Source organism: Myotis yumanensis, unplaced genomic scaffold, assembly GCF_028538775.1.
Source record: "Myotis yumanensis isolate MYYU_CA2020_CCGP unplaced genomic scaffold, mMyoYum1.0.hap1 SCAF_19, whole genome shotgun sequence".
NCBI classification, from domain to species: Eukaryota; Metazoa; Chordata; class Mammalia; order Chiroptera; family Vespertilionidae; genus Myotis; species Myotis yumanensis.
The window spans coordinates 27,073,972-27,093,323 of NW_027223770.1; the positions used below are offsets into that span (position 1 = coordinate 27,073,972).

Below are 19,352 nucleotides of genomic sequence, written 5' to 3' on the forward strand. Positions count from 1 at the left end.
CCAGGCCCAGGAAACACCAGAGGGTGGAGAAGCTGGCGCAGCGGGAGGCTGTGGGAGGGAGGCCGTGGGAGAGAAGCCGTGGGAAGGAGGCTGCGGGAGGGAGGCCGTGGGAAGGAGGCTGCGGGAGGGAGGCAGCCAGAGCCTGGAAAGCTGCTGAGAGGTGGCCTGAGAACTGGAACATGAAGGAGGTGCGACCTCACAACACGTGGAGAGGTGGGAAGATGGCGTCCAGGTGAGAGCAAAGTGGGAGCCAGGTGCAGGGACAGGACAGAGCACGAGGGGGCCAGGCCTAGAACCTCCCAGGGACCTGAGACAGGTCTCCTCCTGGGCAATGCTATCGAGCGTGGGTTTTGTCCTGGAGACAAGGCAGGGGTGGTATAGAATCAAAGGTGTGTTTGTGACAATGAACTTGGGCAACACTAGGAGCAAAATCCCAGAAAGAGGAAAAGCAAGTGCCGAGGAAGCCTGGTGGTCATCAGGCTGCTGCAAGCAGTCAGAGAAGAGCTGGCAATGCCAAGAGCTGGCAGGGGAAGAGGGACCAGGGAGGAGGCAGCAGCCAGCCGAGGAGGCGGCGCTGAGCCGGGGCGCACAGCTGAGGAGCACACAGGCAGACCACACCAGTCCCCCAGTGCTGATGAGGGAAAGAAGTGCAGGGCCTGTCCCCCAGGAGGTGCGCACGCCTCCTGATGTTCACCAGCTGCTTGGGAGGGAGAGAGGGGGCGCAGCCGAGGAAGGCACGAGGCAGGACCTACCATTTAAGGAACATTCGGAGGGAGTCTTTCCGGAGACAAGGCTGCTCCTCAAATATCTTCTCCTTGAGGACCAGCCCCTTGCTGTAGCGGCAGTCCTTCTCCAGCGCTTTGCAAATGAAGTACAGACAGGCTGCAGGCACAGAGACAGTTACGACGCTGATGCGCACCCTAAGCGCCGCCTGCCAGTTACTAGCAGGAACATGTTCCTGCTCTGGGATCCAAGAAACGCATAGCAAGCAATCACAGACCCCATTTCAACGGACTCCATCAGGAAATACTTCTGAAAATAATGCTCCCCACAGGAGAGGGGGCCACAAACACAAGGACTGGGTTCTGCTGGGACCGGCCTGCAGCACACTGGTCAGCCCTGCTCAGAGCGCTCCTGGAGAGCCGCCCTCCACTCTAGCCTCGGAGAGCACCCAGGGGAGGCTGGCCCCCTGGGAGGCCCAGAACCCCCACGGCCAGAGCACTCCCAGCGCCGGCCTCAGGGCCCGTCCGTGCCAGGGCAGGTGTTCTCTGCAGAGCAGAGGGCAGGCTGAGACCGGGGAGCTGAAGCAACTGAAGGCAGTCAGGGGCTCTGTCCGCAGAGATCGTCCCAGGAGCCCTGCTGCTCTGCAAAGGCAGTGAGCTCTCCGGCACCAGAAAAGTCAAGCTGCGGCTGCCAGGCCCTCTGCCAGCAAGTCCCAGGAGCAGGCTCTGGCACAGAAGGGCACATGCAGGGATGAAAGGAGACGCAGCGGTAAAACCCTGCAAGAGCATGTTACTCCCTTAATACGCTCGATAAATCTCAACTGAGTGAGAAAGACAAGCAGAATGAAGCAGAGATGCAAACACATCTCCATTCTCCCGACAGTCAGGCAAAAAGACCTGCAGTGTTAACCTGGGCTTCCTCTCACCCAAGCACCCTCCCTCCGCTGCCCCCAAAACACAGCGCCTGGGAGAAAGCGTCACAGCCCGACTCACTCGTATAGTCGCTGAGGGTGTACAGGACAGTGATGAGGTTGTCCAGGCAGGGCCAATGGTCAGGGTTGCACCGCAGCCCCTCTTCAAAAGCATGGCGAGCCAGGGGCACCCGGATGAGCCTCAGGGCCACGTGTCCGATCTTATACCAGAGGTTGACATCCGTGGAGTCCAGCATGACAGCCTGGAGGCGGCACAAGCAGGGGACGCACACACTCATCAGCTCTCTCACCGAGCCGGTGCCTGTGGTGACGGGAGGGGCAAGCGCCGGCCTCGCCACTCAAACTACCCAGGAACATGGCAAATAGAAACGACAGGGACCAATTTACCGAATTCAGAACATGTTCTTTTTTAAAAATATGTTTTTATTGATTTTTAGAGAGAGAGGAAGGGAGAGGGAGAGAGAGATGGAAACATCATCGATCCACCACCTCCTGCACGGCCCCTACTAGGGATCCAGCCCGTAACCTGGGCATGTCCCTGACTAGGAATCAAACTGGTGACTTCTTGGTTCATGGGTTGACACTCAACCACTGGCCAGGCCCAGAACATACTCCTCGTATATTCTGTCACTCTCAACACCTGTATTTCTCACATATTTGACAGAAGTGAAAGTGAAAGAAGTAAAACTAAAAGAAAACATAAGCGCTCTAGCCGGTTTGGCTCAATGGATAGAGCGCTGGCCCGCAGAATGAAGGGTCCCAGGTTCAATCCCAGTCAAGGGCACATACCATGGTTGCAGGCTTCAACCCCAGCCCTGGTCGTGGCACGTGCAGGAGGGAACCAATCGATGTGTCTCTGTCACATTCTCATATTCTCTCTCTCTCTCTCTCTCTCCTTCCCTCCCTCCCTTTAACCTCCCCTCCTTCCCTCTTTTCCATTCTCTCTGAAAATCAATGGACAAATAGCTTCAGGTGAGGATTAACAAATAAACAGACAAATAAATTCTTTTCAGCCAATAAGACCACAACCTCACCCCCTCCACCAAGAACTTTCAAAAACACCCAGGGAGGCGGGCAGGGCCAAAGCCGCACCTCCAAGTAGAACTCCATGGCCGTCTCCAGGTCCTCCCGCTGGGCGGCCAGCTGGGCAAGGTTCTTATACGTGGAATATTTCAGCATCAGCCCCGGGTGCTTCAGCCCTTCTTTCTCATCACCAGAGGAGACTGCCTGGGAACAAAACCAACAGGAACACAGTGACACGAGGCCCTAAAGCCCAGCGGGCAGGCGCAGGACACCTGGCTTCCGGCTGGCCTCTGCCACACCCTGGGCCAGTCCGAGGCCATCCTCCCCTGGAGAGTGAAAGCGCTGCACCGATGTTCTCAGAGGACTCCTCGAGCTGGACACACAGAGAAGAAAGGCCAGACGACCCCGAGGCGGTCTGCGGGCAGCCTGGGCACCAAGAGACACGGGGGACTCTCCCACCGCTGCCGCCAGGCCTGAGGGTTCAAGTCTGGACACATTTCTGGCATCAGTAAGCCAGCCAGTGGGCCCCAGAGCAGGTTTGAAGAGGGGAACTAGAGTGTGAGGGGACCAGCCGGGGACAGCAGGCAGGGCCTCGCGCTTCCCAGGCAGGAGGTGCCAGGCGGCCAGCCACCCGCACAGCCTACAGGCCCCACAGCAGGAAGAGCACGGGGACAGGAGTCGGGAGGCTGAGCTCCAGGCTCTGGGACTTGTCACTGGTCCACGACAAGTTACTCTAACTCTGAAGTCAGTGTCCCGAGAAGCGCTGTAACGTAAGGACAATCATTCCTGCCCGAAATATCAAAAGTGAAATGCGCCCAAAGAGCATCAAGATTGTCCACGTGCTTTACGTGAAAAGTTCTGACAACTCTTAGAGAACATGGCTTCTGAGAAACCAGATTAGAGACCTATCGCTCTAAGCACAGCACCTGAGCACAACATCTCCTAACACAGACACTGGCTGGCATCGAGCAGCTTCCAGGGCGAGCCCAGCCTTGTCTGGGGACAGCCATGTGCTCACATCCTTCTTCAGGTTGAGAACAGGCAAGCCCCCAGGAACCTTCAGGAAAACCCCTTGACTAATCCTACCCTAGAGCTCTTAAGAGTCCCATCAAAAACACTGAAAAGCTCACAATCAAGCCTCACTATTTTCTGCTGTCGTCTGGCTCACAAGCCGCCCCCCACCTCCCTGACAGAGCAGCTGTGAACACTAAGAACAGTGACCGCGGACACTTCAGGGCTCTGAACCTTGCACCAAGCACCATCCACGTGCCTCACTGGACTCACTCAACCCTCCCAGCCACCCAACAGGCACACACGCTACAGGAAAGCTGAGGGGCAGGGAGGGGAAACAATGTGTCCAAGGTCACCCAGCCAAGAGGGGGAGGGCAGAGGGCAGCCAGGGTGCCTGCTCCAGGGCCTGCTCGGGCCGGCTGGCGCCTCACCTCCCGCAGCAGGCGCGCCTCCAGCAGCTCATGGTAGGCCTTGGCGGACTCCTCAAACTGGTCATGTTTTTGCAGATCCAGGGCCTTGTGATACAAGGCAAAAGCCTCTGCTTCCTGCAGACAAAGACAGGAGACGCTTTCACGTAGGACAAAGGTTGTCTTTTTTATGCCAACATGTATGGAACCGGGGCTGCAGGCGAGGCCCTGTTAACTGCCCGCTGTGCCCTCTGTCGTGAAAGCAACCCAAACACGCCCACCCCCCGGGTCTCGGCCCCTCGAGTCCCATGAAGGGCACATCTGAACGGTGTAAAGCGGGGGCCGCCAGGTCCGCCTGCAGGGGAGGGCCGAGCCTTACACACCTGCGCCTCCTTCGTCTGGGTTTTGTGGCTCTTGAAGCTTCCTTCATGGTCATCCTCAACTGTGGAGCTGGCGTTTAAGGCCGCAATGCGAATCTAGAGACGGAGGGTCAAGGAAAGATGAGATGTCACTTGTCTTTTCAACAACTCACAAGGCATACAGCTCTGTTCCATAACCTATTCTGCCTTGACAGCTATGGCTCTCAGGATATGGACAACAAAGAATAAGCCATCATCTGGTTAAAAAAAAAAAAAGTGTTAGATTAGAGGGACATCTGTAATACTTTCAACAACAAACATAAATTTTAAGAAAAGAAGCGTTGGCTAGGACAAGGTGTCAAGGGCTACGCTAGGCCGTTCTTACTAAAGGCTATTCTTACTAAAGGTTAAAATGCAGCGGAGTATTTTGCAGACCAGCTATAAACTGAATAAGTTTGACAGGAACTCAACTCATACATGCAGCCCACGGCAAAGAATGTCATTAATTGAGCAAACAGTGCACAGAGCAGTGGCCCCGCCCCCCTTGGGGAGAGCTCTGGATACGGACCCGTGTCCTGTACCCTGTACTTGCTGCAGCCGTCAGACCACCGCGGGGCAAGGCCGCTCGCTCTGGAACAGAGCACCCCAAGCAGCGAGCCCTTTGAGTTCAGTAACAGAAGGGCCGGACGTGGCTGGGGGTCATACCAGTCCGTCAGGGAGCGTGTCCTGGGTACTGTCCACTGCAAAGGGAACCCAGCAACAACCCAACACAGAGGGAGACCCAGGAACTGGAATAACAGGTCCCAACAAAATGGGTCAACTCGCCCTTTCTAGCAACCATGAGGAGGCCTGCGAGCCAAGCCGCTTCACCAGAAGGGCAAGATTCACACCTCGAATGTACCGCAGCGGGAGGAAGGCTGCAGGGACAGCCTCAGGAAAACACCCCCCTCGGGAAACGCTCCCCTCCAGCAGAACAGCCAGCACCGTCCTCACCATGCTCGGAGCTTCAGCTGCCGCCCGGCACTGCTTCCCATCACCCGCAGAGGCCACACCAGCCACCAGTCTCCTGGACAGAGGACAAAGGACAGAGGGGGCCCATGAAGAGCCTAGAATGTCACAATGCAGGGGCCCCCCGGGAACCAGCCCCCACAGCCACGGGCCTCTGGGCACTCAGGCTGGTGGCCGACCGCCTGGGAACGGCTGTGTGTGCTGCCACACAGGGAGCCCCTCGGCCCCCAGCTTGAGCGTGTGCCCTTGCCAGGCAAGGTGCCAAGTGCCAGAACAAGGAAGTGAGACCAACTCCTGCCCCCAGGCCTCACTGCTCAGCAGAGGCAATGGATCTATCAACAATTTTTTTCCCAAAAGTTGACTGAAGTAAAGAGAAACAGGCAACATCGAGGAGTGGAGAAGAACAATTCATTCACAGGGATCCTGAAAGGTTGAGTGGAGGGAACCTGTGTTAACCTCGAGGGAGGGACACATGCAGGGAGAACAGGGTGGCAGACAATGAGAGCCAGCAAGGGACCTGACCCCGGCCGACATGGCTCAGTGGTTGAGCATCAACCTATGAACCAGAAGGTCATGATTCGATTCCTGGTCAGGGCACAGGCCCAGGTTGCAGGCTCGATCCCCAGTGTGGGGCGTGCAGGAGGCAGCCCACCATGATTCTCTCTCATCCTTGATGTTTCTATCTCCCTCTCCCTCTCCCTTCCTCTCTGAAATCAGCAAAAATATATTTTAAAAAATAAAATAGATATACATACTAGTATAAGTCAAATCACTATGCTGTATACCTTAAACCTACATAGTGCTATATGTCAATTATATCTCAATAAAACTGAAAATTTTTTAATATTTCTAAAAATCAGAAAAAGACAACTGATAAATCGGCAGAATATCTGCAAGATATACCAAGGACGAAGAGCTAATATTCCTAATATATGCAGAGCTCTTAAAAACAGCATTATTCACAATAGCCAAAAGGTTAAAGCAACCCAAGTGTCTACTGACAGATGAATGGATAAATAAAATGTGATATATATGGAATATTATTCAGCCTTAAAAAGGAAACCTATTTCGACACATGCTACAACATGGATGAAACTTACATTGACATAAGCCATTCACAAAAAGACAAAACTATACTAATCCATTTATATGAGGTACTTAGAATAGGCAAATTCATAGCGACAGAAAGTAGAATGGTGGTTGCCAAGGGCTGGGAGAAGGGAAGATGGGGAGTCAGTGTTTAATGGAGACAGAGTTTTGTTTGGGAAAATAAAAAAAGCTCAGGAGATGATGGTGGTGGTGGCGGCACGACAGCGTGGAGGTACTTAATACCATGGAGCGGTGCACTTAAAAATAGTTAAAATGGCACATTTCAAGTAAAGTATACTTTACCGCAATTTTTAAAAATACATTTTATTAATTTCAGAGAGAGGAAGGGAGGAGAGAAACATCCATGATGAGAATCATTGACTGGCTGCCTCCTGCACGCCCCCTACTGGGCACCAAGCTCGAAGCCTGGGCACGTGCCCTGCCCTGACCTGACCAGGAATCCAACCCTGACCTCCTGGGTCAATGAGTTCATGTTCAACCACTGAGCCACATACAAACAATGCACCAAAAAAGACATGCAGCTGGCCTCTCTCAAACATAGGAAGATCTATTCAAACACACTGACTAGAGAAATGAAACTCTGAACAGCACTGGGACCCCACTCATCCATCACCCGGCGGAGGTGAAAGTCGGACAGCAGCGCCCTCTGCTGGGGAGGCTGCGGGCTCCTTCTCACACTGTGGGGGGGGGGGGGAATGCAACGGGGTCCAAGCCCTCTGGAGGGGGCACCGGACCAAATGACAAATGCCGCTGTCTTTCAACCAAATGCCAGCCGTCCCACTCCGAGAGCCCACCCTGCAGATGTACCTCCAACAACGGGAGAATAATATGCACATAGGCACTGCGGCACTGTCATCGCAAGACTCGGAAAACCACCTAGATGGCCACAGCTAGTTGCGTGGGTGAATACACTAGACTACAGCCACACAATGAAGTCACAGATGCTGCTATAAAAATTAATGAGGCCCTAGGTAGGCGGACCCGGGTTCGATTCCCAATCAGGGCACAAGCCCGGGTGGCGAGCTCCATCCCCAGGAGGGGGCGTGCAAGAGGCAGCCGATCCATGATTCCCTCTCATCATTGATGTTTCCCTCTCTCTCCCTCTCTCTCCTTTCCTCCATAAAAATATATTTTAAAAAAGAAAAATAATTAGTAAGGGCATGCGAATAGCAGCTTTATTCGTAATAACAGAAAAGTGGAAACAAACCTAATGCCAACTGATGATCAAGAAAATGTGGTATATCCAACAACGGAGTATTAGTCGGCGATGAAAAGGAAGGAACGGCCCACACCTGGGTGAGCCCTGAAGCCATTAAGCTGGCCAGTCCCGGGCCACGTGGCACATGACCCCACTTATACGAAATGCTCGGAACAGGAAAACCTATTTAGACAGGTAGGATCTTGTTCTATTTGCAACAAAAGTTTGCCACCCTCCAAGGAAACCATGCTGAGGAGGTTTCGGTTCTAGCCGCGGACGCCGGCCGTCCCACGTGATGACCGGTAGTGACCCTGGCCCCGGGGAGCGCCGGGCTCCCACAGCCGTCCGCGCCGACACCTGCGAGCGCCCACGAGGCCGGTCAACCTTCTCCGCCCGCAGTCGGGCTGCCCCGCCCCCGGCCTCAGTTTCCACCCCGGCCCACGGCGGCGCCAGCACTCACCTCGCGGGGCTGCGGCCAAGGTGAGGAGGAAGGACGCCGGTCCGGGGTTGCTGAGCGCCGGGCTTTGCCCCCGGCAGACGCCGAATCAATGGTGGACCCAGTTGTGGTCACTGGGAACCACTCCCGCGGCCGGAGCCCGTCCTAGCCGCCCCCCCCCCCCCCGCCCCGGGGCGGCGGCCAGAGCCGGGAAACGGCCCGCGAGGCGGCCGAGAGCGCCGGCCTCGTCGCTCCCGCTCCCGCTCCGGCCTCCGCTTCCTCCACTGCGGGCGCTGGGGCTGCCAGGAGCCCCTCGCGTCCGCACCGGCCTCGGCCCCGCGCCCGCCGCCCCTCGGGTTCGCGCCCCCGCCCCCGGCTCGGGAGAGCCGCACCCCCACCCCCGAGGCCGCCCCGCAACGCGCCGCCTGGGAATTCACCGGGCGTCTCCACGGCAACAGCCCGTCCGCCCAGACCCCCGCGCCGGCCAGCCGGTCGCGCGCCTGACAACAAGGCGCACGCCCATTGGCTGCGCTGCCGGCTCAGCCAGCCAATCCACGAGGGCGCACGCGCCGCGCGCCTGCCGAGCGGCTGGTTAAAAGCCTGCGGGCGCTCGGTGGTGGCCGGTCCTGAGCCCCGGCCTCGGCTTCGGTTTTCCGGTGTTTGGGGCCTGGAGCGCCAGCCCGCGGCGGGACCTCGGCCCCAGCTGCTACTTGCAAATACCTGCGAGGCGCCGAGCCCCGTGCCTGGCCCCAGCGGCCGCTAAGTGACGGGAGGTGCTATTCTTACAACCTGGGGCAGGAGTTTTGAAGGCAACGGAGCCCGGCCGGTGTGGCTCAGTGGTGGAGCATGGACCTATGAACCAGGAGGTCACGGTTCCATTCCCGGTCCGGGCACAGGCCCGGGTTGCGGGCTCGAACCCGGTAGGGGGGTGTGCAGGAGGCAGTGGATCCGTGATTTTCTTATTGTTGATGTTTCTCTCTCTCCCCCTCTCCCTTCCTCTCGGAAGTAAAAATATATATATATTTTTAAATGAAGGCAACGGAAACGAGGACCACTTAAGAAGGAACCAGGGGAGGAAGAGCATTATTATCTCTTCTGAAAGGGAGTGGAAGCCCCAAAAATAGATACAACCAGCCATTGAAACAGAAGGAAAAAAGAAACCAAGATCCGGTGAACGAACAGCCAGGGAGGGGTCCACAGGATTCCAGAGCCCAAAAGAGGGTCCAGGTGGGAGGGCGTCTGACCAGGTCTCGGGCTGAGAGAGGCTCCTCTCTGGGGGGCTGAGCGTTTGGGGGGAGGGCTTCACACTGGTGAAATGCACAGCTCCTGAGTCCAGCAAGAATTACTCACATAGGAGTGAACGGCAGGCTTTCTCTTTGACACCCAAAGACAGTCAAATCATGAAGAATTCAGTCACTTCGGTACAATAAAGTGTTACTGATATCCAGGATTTACAAAAATAATGAAGTCACCAACCTTTTATAAATTTTCTTTATTGATTTTAGAGAGAAGGCAGAGAGAAACATCCCTTTGTTGTTCCACTTATTTATGCATTCTGTTTTTTAAATTTTTTTATTTTTATTAATTTAAGAGAGGAAGGAAGAGGGAGAGAGAAACAATAAGAGAGAATTCATTGATTGGCTGCCTCCTGCACACCCCCCACTGGGGATGAGCCAGCAACCCAGGCGTCTGCCCTTGACCGGAATCAAACCTGGGACCCTTTAGTCTGCAGGTCAATGCTCTATCCACTGAGCCAAACCCGATAGGGCTAAGCATTCTTGCTGGAGGAGGGGGGAGGAGCCAGTCCCACCCCCCACACCCCCTGCAGAAAACAGGTGACATCACTCTCACCAGAGTGGTGCTAAGAGATTTAAGGTGGAGAGGCCAGATAGGAGGCTGCTGTTACAGCCTTAGGTCCTGACAGGAGTTAGGCCTGAATCCCTCCTTGGGCACTTCACTCATTCATTCACACTCAACCTGTGTTCCCTGAACCCATCTGGGAAGCAAGACACCCGTGTAGGTAGAAGGAATGAGTACAGAAACAGTTGGGCAGGTTGCCAAGGGAAGGAACTCCAAGCTCTAGCATATATATATATATATATATATATATATATATATACACATATATATATACACACACACATATATATATTAGTTGATTTCAGAGAGGAAGGGGGAGGGGAGAGAGAGAAATATCAATGATGAGAATCATTGATCGGCTGCCTCCTGCACGCGCCCTACTGGGAATCGAGCCTGCAACCAGGCATGTGCCCTTGACCGGAATGGACCCTTCAGTCCGCAGGCCAATGCTCTACCCACTGAGCCAAATGGCTAGGGCCCATCTTCCAATATGAGCAGCCCATGAAACAGCAACCCGGAAGGTAGGAGCCACCCCACCTCGTAAGCCAACCCCACTGCCTTGGTCAGGAAAGGAAGCCATGTTTGAAAGACGAAGCTCTCTTCATTTATTTGGCTGAGGATGGGGGAGAAGAGGATTGTGAGGTCACAGGCATATCTGCAGGTGGGGGTGCCCGAAGCCGGTATCCACCAGGCCCTCCCTCTGCCAGGAGACCTCTCCGGAGGAGGCGGCTGCTCACAGATGCCCTGGATGTACTCTGTGCCGATCACAAAAAGGTCATAACCGTCCCTTTCTTGCCAATCTGCCAGGGCTCCAGGGGGAAAAAGCGGATAAGTATCCTTCAGGGGACAGAGGAAAAAAGATGTCATCAGCTCCCTGGCCAAGGCCTCATATTCTAAGAGCCCCCCTCGCCAGGCATACCCACCACGGGGTCCCCGCCAGGCTGCCCTGGCCCACCAGGTAGATGCTGCAAGCTGGCTCGCCCCCTTATGTTCTCCCTCCAACAGGGCGGCGGGCATGTCAGGGGCGGGATGGTGGCTGCACGGCGGCATGGCTCACCCAGAACTACACTCACAGCCAGAACTTCCTTCAGTTCCCCTAACACCCCAAAGGCGGGCCCCCCGGACCCCCAGACGCTACACCTTCCTGGACAAGGTGAGGCATTTGCTTGCCCCCCCCCCCCCCCACTTTAGGAGGGACCCTGACGTGGGTCACAGCCCCCCCCCCGCCCCCCCCCCCCGTGGCGCAGCAGCAGCCCCGGGCGTGTCCGCTCCCTCCCCGACGCACCGGTCCTGGCCCAGCTGCAGCTCCTTAGTGAGGAACTCGAAGAACCGGGCGCTGTGGTCCCGGTTCTGCTCCGCCGTGCCCACCACTCCGATGGAGGAGACCTTCAGCTGCGCGCAGGGATCGGCCAAGCCGCCCACCGCCATGGCCAGGCCGGGCCGCACCGTTACACTCACGCGCTGCGGGGGACACAGGGTTTCTCCTGGAGCCGGCGCGGGCCAGGCTCGCGCAGAGGATCCCGCGGGGTCAGGGCTGGGGTGGGCGGGAGGGGGGCGCGCGCGAGGTCGTGGAGACCGAGAAGTCGGCGCTCGCTGGGGGGCCCTGGGAGGCGGAGTCCCGATGGGGGAGTCGGGGCGTGAACGGAGCGCGCCCCCCGCCCCGGGGAGCTCCCCCGGCCCACGCTCACGTCCTCGGGTTTGCCCAGGATGGCGGCGGTGGCTGCGCAGAGCCGCTTCTCCAGCCCCGCGGGCACGCGGGCAGCGGGCAGGTTGGTGTCCAGCTCCACGAAGGGCATGTCGGCGGGAGGACTGCGCGCGGCGCCGGCGGAGTCGGGCTTAGCAGCCCGCGGGTGTCCCCTAGACCCCGACTAGGAGGCGGGGCGGGGCGCCGGGGAGCGGGCTCCTCATTGGCTCTGCGGGCACGCAGCGCCTCCCGATTGGCTGCTTAGGCTGCACCTCCCGCCTCGGCAGAAAACCTTGGTGGACTCTGACCCAGATTTCCGGAAGTCCTTTTTTTTAATATTTTTAAAAAATATATTTGTCCTCTTGATTTCAGAGAGGAAGGGAGAGAGAGACATCAATGATGAGAGTCGTGGATCAGCTGCCTCCTGCACGCCCCGCACTGGGGATCGAGCCCACAACCCGGGCCTGTGCCCCGACCCGGAGTCCAATCGTGACCTCCGGGTGCCAGGTGGAGGGTCATCCACTGAGCCAAGCAGGCTGGGCTGGGAGGTCCTACTGTCCGGCCCTCCCTCCGGTGTCACCCCACTTTGTCATTGGCAGAACCATGGCCCCGCCCGCCGCCCCAGCCCCGCCCCCGCTCCAGCCACACTGGCCTCCTCTCCGCTTCCGGTGGTTTTCCAGAGCTGCGGTTATGCTCTCTCTCCATTTACTAGTAGATGGTGGGCTGAACACCCCCAACCACCCCCACACACACACCTGTAGGGGCCTTCCCCAGGATCAACCCTGGTAACGTTACTTCCTCATAGAGAATTTGAATTTTTTTTAATGCATTGCCACCGCTTCAAAGTTAGGCAACTTCACGTTCGGTGTGAGAATCTGCGCTGCTCTTGATCAGGAGACCGGGTGACACTCGTGGGTGACACGTGGGGCTGGGCAAGGAGGCTCAGGTTCAGGGAATCCCTGCCGGGCCTGGACATCTGTCAGTGTGTCCAGCAGGGGATGGGAGCCAGGTCCCAGGAGAATTACCAGCAGCGTTTATGGTACCTTATTCTTCTTAATTCTCACCCAACTACATGCTTTTTTAGAGAGAAATATCAGTGTGAGAGGGAAACATTGGTTGCCTCCCGCACGCACCTGACCAGGAATGGGACCCACAATCTGGGCATGTGCCCTGACTGGGAATGGAACCCCGGTCAAAGCTCCAACCAGCTGAGCTACACTGGCCAGGGCTACGACACCTCATGTTTTTATAGGCAAAACAAAAGGTGTTATTTAAAACATGGAAATCTGTCGGTGTGACTGACCATGGTATTGTCATCAGTGTTTTGAAGCTGTTTGAATTGTACATGAAAATATAACTGAGCCCGACTCGTGTGGCTCAGTGGTTGAGCGTCGATTTATGAACCAGGAGGTCATGGTTCAATTGCCAGTCAGGGCACAGGCCCGGGTTGCCGCTCGATCCCCAGTGGGGGGCGTGCAGGAGGCAGCCGATCCATGATTCTCTCTCATCATTGATGTTTCTCTCTCTCCCTCTCCCTTCCTCTCTGCAATCAGTAAAAATATATATTTTTTAAAATAATAAATAAAGCTCATTCCAGAGGTCTCCTGCCAGTTGGAGTGGAAGGGGCAAGAGTGGAGTAAGCAGTCAGACAAGAGGAGGAGCGTGGGCCTGATGCTGGAGGGATCTCGAGAACAGAGACTGTGCGGAGTGTCTTGTTCAAGGCCAAGGAGAGGGGCAGCTCCATCTCTTTATTTTGACAACAGTCTCCATCGTCGCTGCAGGCCCGCCCCTCCTCACTACAACAAAACCTGCACCAAGGGCTTCAGCTTGTCCTTCATGGCAGTGTCCACTGGCGGCAGGTCCTTGGCCTTCATGACCACCTCGTGGGCCTCCTGGAAGAGGTCCTCCCCGACCTCCCCCTCCACACGCTGGCGCCAGGCCGCCAGCTTGGGGCGGGTTTTGAAGACATGGCAGCCGGCGCTGACAGGCTGAGGGGAGAGGGAGCTGTAAGGCGGCTGACCCGGTTTAGGGACCCACCAGGTGGACTTTGCTCCCCTGCCCCCTGTGTGACAGGCTGGGGGTCCCCTCCCAGGAGACACTGAGAAAGGCCTGGATATCCCCGCAGGGCGGGGTTTTAAAGTCCCATTTTACAGATGAGGACACTGAGACGCAGAGGAGGAAGTAACACGCCCTGGGTCCGCAGCCAGGAAGGGCAGCGTGAGCTGGTACACTGGCTCCCTCCCGGGCACCCCACGCCCCATGGGCTACGCCCCCCCAGGCACTCACGTGCATCAGCTCTGTGATGGCCACCAAGTCGGCCACCGAGATGGAGGGCCCTGCGAGGAAGTCATCGTCCTTCAGGAACTTGTCCTCAAGCAGCTGCAGGCACCTGTCCAGCTCGGCCAGAGTAGATGCCAATGTCTCGGGGGGCACCCGCTCGCCAAGGAACACAGGGAGCATCATCTGGTGGGAGGCAGGCAGGAGCGGGCTGAGGTTCCGCCCAAAGCCCAGCCTAGCTTCTCCTTGCTCCCGCCCACCCCTTTCCACCCACAGCCACCACCACCGGCCCAGGCCTCATCTCCCCCTCACGCAGGGCCAGCCTCCACCCTCCCTAGATGCTCACAAGGCCGCTGGGAGAGCCCTCTGCAATCTCAGGCTGCCCGTCCCTTCTCGCTGCAGCAAGCCTTCCGGGCTCCCACTGTCCTCCCACAAAGGCTTCACCACCAGCCCCACTGCTGCAGCCGCCACCCGCTCCCCCACCCTCTACCTCCGAACCCACCCAGACTTCTCACAGGGGCATGCGCCTGGGACTCGCTCTGGAATATGGTTCCAGAGCTCATTCCTGAGTTGTGTGCTTGGGTGGGGCCTGAGACTCGGCATGTCCGTGAGCTCCCAGGTGCCGCTGACGCTCCTGGTCTGCGGACCAGCCTTTTGGGGAGCAAAGGTCTACACTCGCTCTGCTTGACTTCTCTCCCTTCTGCACGGAGAGGCTCCTGCTCCCTCCAGCTTGAGTGGGCTCCTCGCCAGCCCCTAGCAGCTCAAGGAGGACTCTTTTTCTTAACTATATCTTTACTGATTTCAGAGAGGAGGGGAGAGGGAGAAGGATAGAAATATCAATGATGAGAATCATCAGCTGCCTCCTGCACGTCCCACACTGGGGATCGAGCCCAAAACCCAGGCATGTGCCCCGACCGGGAATCAAACCGTGACCTCCTGGTTCCTAGGTCGACATTTAACCACTGAGCCACGCCGGCCGGGCTGAACAGAATGTTTTAAACAGAAGGCGCCATCCCCTGAGGACCCAGGCAGGGTCCCTGCCCCCAGGCTCACCTTCTGCCACATGACCATGGAGCAGCTGCTCCGCAGAGCCGTGTGCTGCCATGCCAAGTACTCGTCCACACGGGCACAGGCTTCCAGGTCCTGGGGGTACCAGTGGTCAGGGGCCTCATACTTCCGGCTAAGATACAGCAGGATGGCCACACTGGGAGGGACAGCAGGGGCGGGGAGAGGTCCCAGTCACTTCTCAGCTACTCTCCAGGGGCCAGGCCCTGGGTGGGATAGGCCTCGGCTCCTGGCATGTGTGTCCCCATGTGGGCGACGCGTTTCACCATCTCCAGGTGCAGAGTAGGAATGTGAGGCTCAGAGAGGTTAGGGGATTTCCCCAAGGTCACACAGCGCTACGCTGAGCTATCCTATCATCTGAACTAAGGGCACAAAGTAAAAAACAAAAACGTTGCCGAAACCGGTTTGGCTCAGTGGATAGAGAGTCGGCCTGGAGACTGAAAGGTCCCAGGTTCGATTCCGGTCAAGGGCATGTACCTTGGTTGCGGGCACATCCCCAGTAGGAGATGTGCAGGAGGCAGCTGATCGATGTTTCTCTTTCATCGATGTTTCTGACTCTCTATCTCTCTCCCTTCCTCTCTGTAAAAAATCAATAAAATATATTAAAAAAAAAAAAATGTTACGGGATTTCAGAAGGGGGGTGTGTGCTCAGAGAAAGCTTCCTCAAAAAGGGGGGCACCCAGATGGGCCCTGAGGGTGAGAGCCACGCACCCAGTACCTAGCACCCAGCACCCAGCACCACTCCCCAGCAGAGTCAAAGCATGGACACAACAGGAGCAATGCCAGGTGCCCCTCCCAGCCCTGGCATCTCCGCCCACTTCAAGCCACTCTCCATCCTGGGGTGGGCACAGCTGCTCACGGAACATAAACCATGTCCCAAGCTATGGGCAGTGGGCACACAGGGGGCCGGCCCCCCAAGGCCAGGCAGCAGTTCAGGGGCCATTACCTCTCAGCCAGGGTGAAGTCCCCATCCTTCAAGGCTGGCACCTTCCTCAGGGGGTTCACCTGGGCAAAGTCATCGCTGTTGTGCTGACCTGCGGGAGAGAGCAGTGAGGCGGAGGGGGGGGAGCCTGAACCCTCCCAGGTCTCTGGCCACGCCCACCCAGCATCCAGAATCTTTCTTTTTTTAAAAAAAATATTTTTTTATTAATTTCAGAGAGGAAGGGAGAGGGAGAGAGAAACATCAATGAGGAGAGAGAATCATCGACCAGCTGCCTCCTGCACACCCCCCACTGGGGATGGAGCCCGCAACCCGGGCATGTGCCTCAACCAGGAATTGAACCGTGACCTCCTGGTTCATAGGTCGATGCTCAACCACTGAGCCACACCGGCCGGACCATCCAGGATCTTTCTGAGGCCCCTTTCCAGGCGGGGCACCAGGGAAGAGGACGCCACCCTACTGTCCCCTGACCCTCCCAGAGGGCCACCACTCCTGTGTCACCTCCTTGCACCTGGGCCAAGCAGCACCGTGGCTCGGCCCCGGAGGAAGATGACGCACATCCCTGTAGCCAGCCGATTCCATCCACGTCAGGCACTGCGGCCTGCCCCCCGCGATCCACCTGCCTACGCAGGCCGCGTGAACTGTGCAGAGCCCCGAGCGGGGCCATACCTGTTTCCAGTCCTCAGCCTGTCCTTGGTCTCACCGGGGCCTCTGACCCCGTCACCCAGCCTCTAGCAGCTCAGCTCTTCTTCCTTTCCTGTGCCAGACGCCCAAGGCTCCCTGGCCAGTGGGGGTTCCCAGGCCTGACTCGATGCTGCACGCCCCGTCCCCCCCACCCCACCCCCATCCCTGCCAGTGCTGAAGCTACAGCGGTGCAGGGGCGTGGAGTCACGGACCCTGTGCCCTTCTCCTGGGTGGACGGAATCACTCCGACCCAGGCTCCCTCCAGAAACCGCCTGTGTGCCCAGCCCGGGGAGGGCTGCAAAGGCAGAGCAGGGTGGCACCAAAGACAGAGGGTGGGCAGGCTCAGCCCAGCAGGGGCCTCCCTCGGGGCCTGCCCAGGGGGCTCTGGATCTGGAGCTTGCCCTACTGTCCCGGTCCAGTCCCGCCCCCTCCGCCAGATTCTGTAAATGTGGAGGGGACCCCGGAAGGGGTGGGGAGGAGCAAAGAAGAGACCAGATCGGGGTAGAACCACCCTCTCCTCCCAGCAGATGCAGAAACTCGGAGGTGGGAGTAAAGGAGGAAGCAGTTGTCTTCTCCACCTCGGGGTGTGGAGGTCCAGGGGCACTCACTCCACTTCCCCACCCCCACCCCAAACCCTATGATGTCTACCTGCCTGGCTCCCTCTTAACCTACATTTTAAAGAATATTTTGTTTTCGCTAGACAAAGGTCAAGGCTCTTTAAAAATACACAACTGATGCTCGGCTGGTGTTGCTCAGTGGTGGAGCATCCGCCTGTGAACCAGGAGGTCAGGGTTCGATTCCCGGTCGGGGCACAGACCCGGGTTGCAGACTCCATCCCCAGTGGGGGGCGTGCAGGAGGCAGCTGGTCCATGATTCTCTCTCATTGATGTTTGTTTCTCTCTCTCTCTCTCTCTCTCTCTCTATCTCTCTCTATCTCTCATCCTCTCTGAAATCAATAAAATATATATTTTTAAAAATACACAACTGATAACCGGTGCGACATTTCTGCGCTGGAGTCTGTCCGCCCGTCTGTCCGCACCCCGCCCGCAGCCTGCGCGCCCCGCCCACCTTTGAGCACCTCCACCTTGCGCAGCTCGAAGGGGACGCCGATCTTCTTGGCGAAGATGTAGACGGCGCGGCAGGGCTGGCACAGCAGGTCCAGGTAGAGCTCCAGGCCCATGAAGAGGGCGGCAGGCCGACCAACGAGAGGGAGGCGGACCCGGGGAACCGGGCCGGGACGCGAACCGCCAGCTGCAACCGCCGGACCCACGGGAGCCCGCGCGCAGCCCCGGGCCCGAGCCCGCCGCGCCCTCCTCGCCTATTGGGTGGCTCGGGTAACTGCGGGCCAATCAGCGGCGCCCGCACCTCCCACCTTCTCCCTCGGGGCCAGCTCACACCCCTTCCCTGGACCTCAGTGTCTTCCTTTGTCCAATGGACAGGTGGGATGATCATGGAAAACAGACGGGAAGGGCGCCCCAGCCCTCACCGGGACCCAGGGAGGAGGCTGAGAGAGGAAGGGCGTCAGAGCCGCTGAGGACACTAGGGAGGAGAGAAAGGGGGTGCGCAGTGCCAGGGGGAGGCTGGGGCGCCTGGACCTGCTCTCTGCAGGGGCCTAACCCGCATTCCGAGAATTAGCCGCGCCTCCCCAGCCCCTAGCGTCACATTCCGCGCACTCCAGTTCATCCCTCCCAGAGAGCAGAAGCCCTGTAGGTTCATGGAAGGCTTGCAGGGCCCTGGACCTTCCCCACTGTGACCCTGCAGCTCCTCGGGCCCGTGGCTGTTATGCCCGCCCGGGTTAAGAAGACCCTGCCCCGCCCGGCTGGCATGGCTCAGTGGTTGAGCCTCAACCTGTGAACCAGGAGGTCACAGTTAGAATCCCCATCAGGGCACAGGCCCAGGTTGCAGGCTCGATCCTCAGTGGAGTGTGCGCAGGGGGCAGCCGATCAATGAGTCTCTCTCATCATTGATGTTTCTATCTCTCCCTCTCCCTTCCTCTCTGAAATCAATAAAAATATACATTTGGGGGGGGGGGGGGTAGGGGAGGGGAGAAGACTGCCCCTGAGTCCAAGAAAGCCACTTGGCAAGAGGATCAGCCACTGGAAATTTTGAGAATAGCTTGGCCTCTCTGGTCCCCCATGCTCCCCAGTTAAGGAAGCCCCCCCTCCCCCCCAGGCTGGAAGGAGCTTGTCCTCCACCCCTATCAGGGGTCTGCCCTCCCCCCACCCCCAATCACCTTTGACTGGGTCGCTGCAATATCCAATCTCCCTGCCTCCTCCCTGGCCACCCTACAGTCCAACCCCCCCAGCTGCCAGAATATTCTTCTGAAATACAACCTGAGCACACCATTCCTGCTCACGGCTCACAGGGCCTCGCTGTGGCAGGGAAGGCTCTAAGTAACTAGGTCCTGACCACGTAACAGAGGGAAATGCTCATTCTCTCGGACTCCATCTTGTTCCAGCCGCCTTGCTCCCACGCCCTGCCGGCTAACACTTTCTGCTCAGTCTTGCATGTAGACACGCTATCCTTAGAGGAATTCTGCCTGAGGTTTGAGTTCTGCAAAGACAGCCCCTCCCATGTCCCCTTTTCTGGACATAAAGGCAGCCTGAACTCTGTGCTTGGGTGAGAGGGACTCCAGG

General features: G+C 57.6%; 3 protein-coding genes across 6 annotated transcripts in view; all 3 read right to left on the reverse strand.

The window, feature by feature from the left end:
* CABIN1 (calcineurin binding protein 1) overlaps nucleotides 1-8,375 on the reverse strand; it is a 78,405-nt gene extending 70,030 nt beyond the window's left edge. For all 3 annotated transcript variants that reach the window (XM_070400266.1, XM_070400267.1, XM_070400265.1), the window contains exons 1-7: nucleotides 8,231-8,375; nucleotides 5,448-5,520; nucleotides 4,479-4,571; nucleotides 4,120-4,233; nucleotides 2,747-2,881; nucleotides 1,716-1,896; nucleotides 753-882 (exon numbers count right to left, since the gene is read on the reverse strand). In XM_070400266.1, the coding sequence (XP_070256367.1) occupies nucleotides 753-882; nucleotides 1,716-1,896; nucleotides 2,747-2,881; nucleotides 4,120-4,233; nucleotides 4,479-4,571; nucleotides 5,448-5,450 (656 nt within the window). In that variant the 5' untranslated portion in view covers nucleotides 5,451-5,520; nucleotides 8,231-8,375. The remainder of the gene's footprint in view (nucleotides 1-752; nucleotides 883-1,715; nucleotides 1,897-2,746; nucleotides 2,882-4,119; nucleotides 4,234-4,478; nucleotides 4,572-5,447; nucleotides 5,521-8,230) is intronic.
* Nucleotides 8,376-10,647: 2,272 nt separating this feature from the next.
* LOC138997538 (D-dopachrome decarboxylase-like) lies at nucleotides 10,648-11,954 on the reverse strand. Its single transcript, XM_070399154.1, has 3 exons — nucleotides 11,755-11,954; nucleotides 11,352-11,527; nucleotides 10,648-10,903 (listed from the first exon to the last, which is right to left on the reverse strand). Exons 1-3 carry the CDS (start codon nucleotides 11,860-11,862, stop codon nucleotides 10,831-10,833), a joined length of 357 nt encoding a protein of 118 aa, XP_070255255.1. The 5' UTR covers nucleotides 11,863-11,954; the 3' UTR covers nucleotides 10,648-10,830.
* A 1,592-nt stretch (nucleotides 11,955-13,546) lies between these two features.
* Nucleotides 13,547-17,896, reverse strand: LOC138998178 (glutathione S-transferase theta-3-like). 2 transcript variants are annotated; one of them, XM_070400245.1, is made up of 5 exons: nucleotides 17,785-17,896; nucleotides 16,039-16,126; nucleotides 15,081-15,231; nucleotides 14,037-14,213; nucleotides 13,547-13,738 (listed from the first exon to the last, which is right to left on the reverse strand). In XM_070400245.1, the coding sequence occupies exons 1-5, from the start codon at nucleotides 17,894-17,896 to the stop codon at nucleotides 13,547-13,549; spliced, it is 720 nt and encodes a 239-aa protein (XP_070256346.1). The 2 variants fall into 2 exon arrangements, with proteins under 2 accessions (XP_070256346.1, XP_070256348.1); XM_070400247.1 differs by lacking the exons at nucleotides 14,037-14,213; nucleotides 15,081-15,231 and adding an exon at nucleotides 14,007-14,014 and having other exon boundaries at nucleotides 13,588-13,730.
* Between the last annotated feature and the right edge of the window lie 1,456 nt (nucleotides 17,897-19,352).